Below are 9,320 nucleotides of genomic sequence, written 5' to 3' on the forward strand. Positions count from 1 at the left end.
TTTAATAAATATATAATTAAAAATATTTTTTATAGTAAAATAATATATATTTTCTGTATTATATAGTTTTATATTATATGGTATAAATTCTCGAATTATAAATAATAGTTATAATTATACATGTCGAATTGTAGATAATTGTTATAATTATATATATGTTGAAATTCATTTAAATTTGATTAAATTAACTAAAAAAAGAAAAAAGTGGGAAATAAAAAAGAATGGATAGTAAAAAAACAAATAATTAAGAAAAAAATTTATATATACTTTTTTATGGCAAAAATAATGAAATATTAAATTTTAAAAATATAAGGTGTCACAATTCTATATAAATAATTGATTAAATCAAGTGAACTTGATTTTTATTATAGAAGCAATTTAGTTATAATTGTCTATATATTTGAATCATTAAAATATAATATTAAATTGTAAAATTAAGTATATTTAAGATTCACGCCATAAATTTGAATTGATTTGTTTTGAATTGAATAATTTGCTGAGATTTGCTAGTTGTTGACATTAGAATGATTTAGTAATTATACATGATTTAGGAGATTTGTCAATTCCTAGAAACTAGGAGAAGATTATCCCCTTCTATTTTTTTTTTTTTTTTTTAATTCCGTGTAAATCCTATAAATACCTTCATTGTAAATCAGTTTAAAATATATTACAGAATCATACAACTTTGATTCTAATTCATTATTGAGTACATGGTATCAGACTTGGTACTTTTTAGCCCTTCAGTCTTGTCCTTCACCTATTTTCTCCCAAAAAACAAATTCAGCCACACTGTTGTTGAGACTTGGGCAACCAATCTTAAATTTACATGCATATTGCGGCAAAAAATTGGTGAAACCCAACAAGGTATCTAAATATCTTTAAGAGACTTTGGCAAGACCTGAATTTGTTCAATGATTATGAGTGGAAAATACAAGGAGTTTTAAATTCTTGGCTGGACTCAATGATTATTGAGTTTGATGAAGTGAGGGGAAGGATTATTGGCAGACAAACTCTTCCTCAAATTGGAGAAGTTTTCTCTCGGAAGTAAGAAGAGGAGAAGAGAAGAGAAGAGAAGGTGTTGCAGGGCCGTCGCAATATATGTACATATTATATATATGTTAGTCTCCTTTACTGTATTGATGTAAGATAGAGTTGGCAGAGTAACAATGAATTGAAATACTGGAAATCATACCAAAAAAGTAAGAATAAACCAACAAATTGAGATTAACAAAAAAGAAAATCAGATTTATGGCGTTGTATGAGTTTCTGGTGTACACTTGTGCTGTGGCAATAGCAAAGAAGCAGTAGGAAAAGAGAAAACTAGAAGAAACTCTAGAACAATTCTAAAAAGGAAACAACTTGTGCAGAACAGGATAAATAGTAATTAAATGACTAACAGTTTCTTTTAACAAAAAGATTTAAGAGTTTGATTTAACAAAGCACTGGGACGTTTTAATTAAGCAAGCTTGAAATAGGAATGAAGTGGTAAATTTATTAAAAACTCAGGGACTTTATAGTAATTCTCCATTTTGCCAAATTTGCCTTAGGCATCGAAAAAGGACACTGTTTTTTCTGTCTATCATATAGGGTCGGCATCATATCTGTCAACCAATCAACAACATATAAATGCAAATCCACAAATATAGACCCAAACAAAACTGTCGCAGAGCTGGCGAGACTTGAAGTTTCAAGCATTGAAACTGCCTTTTCTTTTTTTTATATATGTCAACCAAATTTGTGATGGGATTCTCAAATAAGTTGAAAATGTTTTGACATGACATTAAGAAGATTCCTAAAATAGATCGACAACAAAAGCGGCACAAAATAAAAATATAAAAAACTAATCCACCCATATGCAAATGCCTACCTATCAGGGTTGGCATTTGGCAAAACAGTAAACTAATCTTCATTGCAAAACTCCTCTCCCGACCTTCCAAGAATATCAGCATCTTGGACGGCTTCATCAATTTGAACATCACATGTCCTCTCAACAATGGCAATTTGCTGCTCAGAACCTTCCACATCACTCACGATATCCTCCTCAAGATGATGCACACAATCCACCTCATTATTTCTTAACCCAGCTGTATCTGAATGTTGATTTCAGACAGGTCAAAACAACAACAACAAAAAAAAAACAAGTATTATATACTCAAATAGAGTGGATATAAATTTAACACAAAAAAAATAGAAGAGATTTTCTGTTAGAAATGCAATGAGAGTGAAAATGATCAAGTAGTTCTGAAATTTCAATAGCCTGGACAACTCATGATCATCCCATGTTCTACTAGTAACGACAAATCATTTCTGCAAATATTCCTTATTATTAGCGGCAATGCCTCCTCAAGAAATTTGTTGTGCATAACCATTTCATTTTCTCAACTCTAACTATATTTGAAATGTCAATTTCCAAAATATCAAAAATGAAATTTGTCCATACAAGTTTTATCCAGAAAATCAACTTATTGAAAAAAAAAGTGATTTTTTTATTGAAAAAATGCAGTTCCAATGGATAAATAACCACAACCAATTGGTTTTGAAATCTCAGCATCTTGGGCAACAGCTTTATCACATGATCTCCCAACAGTACTAAATGGTTGTTGAGAACCTTCAGCACTACTAGTATTGTCCTTCTCACTAGTCATCCTCATGACACAACCTTACAATTTTATAAATCTGCTGCCGCTTTTGTGAAGAAGCCATCTCCAGCCTCAACTATAGCTGGAACATCCATTTCAATCATATAAAATGGGATACATTGTGAAATCTCTAACACACATCAATAATATAATTTTTGTCAAGAATCCTCATCTAAAGAATACAAAATATCTAAAGGGCTCCCAAGGGACATGAGCCAAATAACTAATTGGTTAGTTCTAGCCTTTTAGCTACGGTTGGTCCAAGCCCAAGTTAGCATGTTCTCACTCTTGGACACTTCTCAAGCTATCTATATATTTCAATTCAAAATTGTAATATAGTATCAGAGCAGGTCCTAGTTGCAATTTCAATTTAGTTCAAGTCAATTTCTCGGTTTCAAGCGTCTACCAAATTGGTTGCTAGTAGAGAGGGAGTGTCAAGAATCACACATCTAAAGAATACAAAATTTTGACGGGACTTATAAGGGACATGGACCAACTAATTGGTTAATTTCAGGCTTTTACCTATTGTTGGTCGAGCTTGACTCAAGCCTATCATTCAGTTCTACATTTCAATTCAAAAAATAAAAATTGCAACAAATTTAATAAAAAAAATAAAAACAGAAAAATTGTTTTAAAAATGTAGCTTCAAAAGACAATGAATGATAACCAAGCTATTATGAAACCTCAACACATTAAACTAAGTCTCATCTTTTTTAACATCATATATTCTTTCAAAAAATATTTAATTGCTAAGAACATTATATTACCAGCAATGTCATCCTCAAGATGCTTGACGGTTGCAACCTTCACACTTTCAAGTTCGACAATGACTAAAATATCAATTACAAATATATCAAATGATCAAATTTTATACATGTTACTCGCATAAAACTAAATTTAAATTTAGTATAAAAATAGAAAACATAAGTTTTCATAACGTAGCATCAAATATAGCAAATACTGATAAGGCAGTTTTGAATCTTAGCATCTCGTGCAACTACTTCCATCTTTTTGAAAATCACTTGTTCCTTCAACAATATCAATTTTTTTGCTGAGAACCTTCTATATTACTAAGCCCATCCTCAAGATGCTTAATGCTTGCAACCTTATCATTCTCTAGTGCAAGTATAGCTAAAACATCAATTTAAAATCAAACTTATCAAATGACAAAAGAATAGAATATATATATATATATATATAAATAAAGAGATTTTTTCAAATTGTAGCTTTGAAGGAAGTTAAAGAAGACCAAGTTCTGAAATCTTAGCATCTTGGGCTTGGAAAAATCAATCTTTTTCAACAGCACATGTTATATAAACAAATGTTAAATTGCTTTTGCTAACCTTCCATATCACTAGCAATGTCCTCAAGATGCTTGCTATGCACAACCTCACCTTCACATATCTCATCTGTAACGGAAATGCCAATTTCAAAAATTCAAATGATAAACTTATCCATATTTCCATATTAAAAAAAAAAAGAGTTATTTATGTAAAAAATTATATTTATTTAAAAGGTAGCTTCTAAGAATAACAAATGATGATCAAGTACTTTTGAATCTTAGCATCTTGGATAACTGCTTCACCTTTCTGAATATTACATGATCTCGATCCTTCTACATTGTTGTCAGTGCCATTTTCAAGATGCTTGGTGCTCTCAACCTTATCATTTTCTAACTCTAACATAGCTGAAATGCAAATTTGAACATGTCAAACAAAGAAACTTGAATATATTACTCAATCACAAAAATAAAACTAAATTTAATACTCACTCCATCCCACAAAGATAAGCTTACTTTCCTTTTTAATCTGTCCTAAATTATAGATCACTTTCTTCTTTGAGATAGCAGTTTATTAGTAGTTTACTAATATGCACCTATTTAATATGCATTGAAAAAACAAAATTTGTGAGTCTCAAGAAATAGTTTAGTCACTTGAATTATTTAAAGTTTAATGGAACAACAGGAGAGGAGAATATATTAGAAAACAAGTAAGCAAAATTTATTGTTTTGACTATATTATCTACATTTTCTTAAACCAAGTGAAAATACCAGTAAGCCCATCTTTGTGGGACCTTGTAAAATAAAAAGAGAGATTTTGAACATGTAGCTTCAAGGATAATTAAAAATGACCAGGTGATTCTGAATTCTCCACATCCTGTTCAAGTGCTTCATCCCTTTCAACATCAATCATTCTCTCAACAATGTTAAATTGTTGTCCCAAACCTTCTATCTTATTGGCAATGCCCTCCCTAAGATGCTTATTATTAAGGAAAAGTCAAATCTGTAAATATAGGTTCATTATACTTCTTGTTAGTTGCATGATCATAGGATTATACTCCTAAATAAATAGGAACAATTGTATATAATATACTTGTATTTTACTCTCTAAAATATATGAAAAAATATATTCTCCTCACATGGTAAAAGCTGAATACCAGATCTAGAATTTTTTTTTTTTCTTTTTTGGTTTTATTCTCTTCCTTGGCTGCCATTTCACTATCACCGATCTACAGTGAGTTTATTTTATTACAGTCTCATCATTGGAAAACCCAGCGGAAGATTGGCTACCTGTCAAAATTCAGCAACCAGACGATGCATATGTGAGCCACATGCACTGCCGTACTGTTTCCCCTCCAACACCAAGCTCCAGCATGTGTGCAGTTATCCAGCATCTTCTAGCGCCTGTTCTTCCTTTTCCAGCAAAGCTTTGGTGGCGTTATTTCAGCCCTTTGGTCTATTTTGGGTTTATCCATCTCTTTCTTGGTTGTTTTCTCATATTTAGATCCTGAGGTATTTCAAATCTCTTGATTCAATCTAATTCAGATTTGTTTCTCTTACTTGGGGACTATTTTTTAATTTTGAGTTTTTGTTGTGATACATCATGACTGAGCAAGGGTGAAGCAAAGTTTATTCTTCCAGATATTATTCCTGTGATAACTGAAATCACAAAACACAAGCTCAAACTCTATGCCTCAAACTATCTGGAGTGGATTAAGACAATGCAAATTTATCTACATAACATCAGTAAGGATGGCCATCTTAATTGCAATCTCCCTAGTGATGATACAAAGCAAGATTGGCCACAGGAAGATGCTCACGTGTTCCTACAACTCAAGAACTCTATAAATAGTGAGGTAATTAGTTTAATTAATTGTTATGAATTCATAAAGAATTGATGAACTTTGAAATTTTTGAAATTTCCGTGTTCCAGAAAGGACAATCTCTCTAACATACATGATGTGCATAAGGCCTTTTAGCAAAGCTGAGAAGCAGGATAGGACTCATTTATTATTTTGTAGATTCAAAGGAGCTTATACAGAACTCAATGTCCTGTTATATTTCAGTTCTAATGTCAAAGTGCAGCAGTCTCAGAGAGAACAAATGTGTAGGGAGGCCCAAAATGAAGTTGGAAAATCTGGAAGGCCTTTTAAGGTTTATTCTAGAAGGCCTAAAGAGCAAAAGAAGGACAAGGGAATATTCGGGTCTCTGAAGGATATGACTGTTGCGGAAATAAAGGAGGATTGGCACACCTATCAGCAATCATTTATTCAAAAAGATTCTGCTTCAGCTCCAATATCTAAGACGAATGATGAAGGACAGGAAATTAAGACTTGAGGATTGACTAGTTTGACTGTAGAAAGGTTGTTAGTAGGTAGTTACAGTTTTGGAGGAAAATCAACTTTCAATTGCAATCCTTTAGAAGTATCTGCAAGGTTGCTCAATAATATCTTATTTCTCTATCCCTGAGTTCTCTTTGAAACACCTTGTCTCTGTTTTTTATTGCTTTTTATTCTTACTTATTGTTATCTTTATTCTTCCAATTTATTGATCTGAAACTTGTAGGGTTCCAAAAGTGACAGGTATACATAATCTCTACAAAGTTTCACATAAAAAAAGACCTCTAATCTCTTATATTCTAAGGATCTGCACTTTAGCACTTTAACACTTTAAAGTTAATTAATGGTGTTATACTTTAACCATGCATATAAATTGACAAAATTTGTGCCTCTAAGAGATCAATAATATAAAAAAAAAATTCCACTTAAATTCCCAAGTGTTGGCACTGTTAGCATAATGGAGTTCCACTATTTTGACAACTAACAAATTGTCCTGTGTAATTACAATCATTCAGCATTACCCAATCAACCACAGTAATAGTATTCCTCATAATCTATTAAAGGACAAAAAAGCAGGTAATATATACTAACTCAAATAAATACATGTGTATTGCTGAAAAGAAAAGCTGAATCTAAACCAAAGAAAAGGACAAGGAGAGAAAACTAACTTCAAACAGCTGAAGTACAAGTCAATAAACAAACGCCACAAAAATTCTTGCTTCAATAAGTATGCCTCGGATAGGAAAATTCAACATCTACTACTTAAAATTAAGTCCAATTAAGCAAAACATACCTCCGTTTGTACAAGTTTCCATGCATTTGCATGGCCTGAGAGCATTGTAATAGCTTCTAGCATCTTCAGCAGCTTTTACTTCACATAAGTCACTGAATGATTGCATAACAGTAAAAGAAACCAAACTCCCAGAAGATGCCATTTAAATTGTACTTGATGAATATGTGTTAACTTTAAAACAGTAAAAGAGAATATAAAGGATACGTTTCAGTACTTTGACTAACATAATAACCAGAAAGACGAACTCCTCGATAACCTCTAGCTCTGAAAATGATATCTTCAGACTCCTCAAATTCAACCTCAAGGGAAACTGAACCTTGGTTCAATGAACATAAGTAAACTGGCTGTTTGTCCCCAATTCTGCACTCCACAGAAGTCCAACCCTCGACAAGGTACCATTGTACTCTTTTCATCAAAGTTGCCTGCATCCACGCACGCAATGATGCATTACAATATCACATAAACTCAAACCTTTACAACTAAAAGAGATTTTTTTTTTTTTTTTTTAAATCCAATTACAAATTCGACAGAAAACCTTGTGGTTTTCACACCCACATAACTAAAAATGCGTTAATGACTGAAATTATCTATCTAATGCATGAATACTTACAAATAAGTGAAACCCTTGAATAGTTAATTAAATAAAAAGTATAAGGACCTTTGTAATTCGAAACCTTCTTGGAGGGTTTTCACATCTCTGAGTAAAGGATCCTCCACATGGTATTGAAGCCCCTTCACAAAAATACATCAAAATTAGAAACTTGAGAAAGAAGTCACCCTCACCCAATACAATTACTAAGTATAACAAGTAAACAAAAATTAACAAGCAAGAGCAAAACCAAACAACAAACCCCAAGAAGCCATCTTTGAATCTTTATGTTTCCTAGCAGTAGGGCACAGAGAGGACGAACAAATTCAACTGCTTAATACGGCTTCTGGTCTTCCTGAAGAAGAAAGCATCATATAGCATTGGGCTTTGCTGCATTTAAGCCTAAAATTAAGATATTAAATTATGGAAATATAAAATAATTTAATTTTTTATTAAAATTATATAATGCAAATCAAGTATACGATACTTTAATTCATATAATTCAATGTGAATAATTTCTTTCGTTGATAATAGAATTTTATATAATTAATTTGATTAAAATCTAATATTTTCGTAGAAATCTTCTGTATAGGTTTTATAAATAACAAATTAAAATTTTCATTAATTTTCTTATATTAATATTTTATTTCTCTTTAATGAAATGTACTAATATAAGTGATGAGTTAATTAATGGTGTATTAAGAGTTGTAATGCATAATTAAACAAGCATATTACTCGTTTAAAACAAACTTATTGAAATTAGTCTTCCCTAACTTGTTCAAATTCAAAACAAACTTCATCAAAATATTATTTAATTATTATGGTGTGAAAAAATTCATTATGTAATTCTTTAATTTTAAAAAATATAGTAAAATATTTTTTAAATTTTAAAAAATTATTTTTCTCTAACACTTAACTGATAAAATTGAGTAAGAGATTAATTAATAATTTTTTTATAATTTTTAATGTATTTTTCAAGAATGAATTAGCTTTCTTAAATTATAATAACTACAAAAGTAATAATTTTTATTTAAAAAAATAGTAATTTTTCCATTAAAAAAATCACCAATATTATCTATCATCGATTTTTAGATTTAATTTGTGGCGTTCATGTCATTGCAAGGTTTTGGCCTAAATTAAAATATGTCTCCATTTTATAATTTTTTGTTTATTTTATTTTTTTATATACATTTAAAAAAATAATTTTTATTAATTTTTTAATTAATCCATATTAAATTTTATTATGTACTAATAAATATTTTGAGAAATTTATTAAAATATGATTAAATTAAATAGAATTATAATAATTCATCTATATATTTTTATAGTGTAAAAAAAGATAATAATTTTATGACAACTAAGAAATAAATAAAAATTATAGAATGAATGGAGTAATTGAAAAGTAAATTATTTATGTTAAAACTGAAAAATGAATATAGTTGGGGTGATGGATTTTTTTATAGTTGAAGAAAGGAGGAATTTTCTCAAGTTTGAAAAATCCATTGGGGTTTTTTATATGGTTTTCAATACTTTTTTTATTAAAAAACAAAGACATAGGGAGTTTCTTCTTCATCACTAATTAGGTTCTATTCAATATTCTTAAGAATAGTACTTTCTTAAATAAACAAGTTAAAATTTTAATTAAAAATTATTTTAATATAATTAATTAATTCTAAAAACA

The 9,320-nt window shown here is 29.9% G+C and overlaps 1 protein-coding gene across 3 annotated transcripts; it reads right to left on the reverse strand.

Annotated features, from left to right (window-relative positions):
• Positions 1–1,670: 1,670 nt before the first annotated feature.
• On the reverse strand, positions 1,671–8,031 carry LOC110606098. Of its 3 annotated transcripts, XM_021744851.2 has the most exons (8): positions 7,902–8,031; positions 7,709–7,782; positions 7,255–7,472; positions 7,051–7,142; positions 4,225–4,326; positions 3,983–4,048; positions 3,407–3,469; positions 1,671–2,090 (listed from the first exon to the last, which is right to left on the reverse strand). In XM_021744851.2, exons 1-8 carry the CDS (start codon positions 7,912–7,914, stop codon positions 1,900–1,902), a joined length of 819 nt encoding a protein of 272 aa, XP_021600543.1. In that variant the 5' UTR covers positions 7,915–8,031; the 3' UTR covers positions 1,671–1,899. The 3 variants fall into 3 exon arrangements, with proteins under 3 accessions (XP_021600543.1, XP_021600544.1, XP_021600545.1); XM_021744852.2 differs by lacking the exon at positions 3,407–3,469; XM_021744853.2 differs by lacking the exon at positions 7,902–8,031 and having other exon boundaries at positions 7,661–7,773.
• Between the last annotated feature and the right edge of the window lie 1,289 nt (positions 8,032–9,320).

Source organism: Manihot esculenta, chromosome 18, assembly GCF_001659605.2.
Source record: "Manihot esculenta cultivar AM560-2 chromosome 18, M.esculenta_v8, whole genome shotgun sequence".
Classification (NCBI taxonomy): Eukaryota; Viridiplantae; Streptophyta; class Magnoliopsida; order Malpighiales; family Euphorbiaceae; genus Manihot; species Manihot esculenta.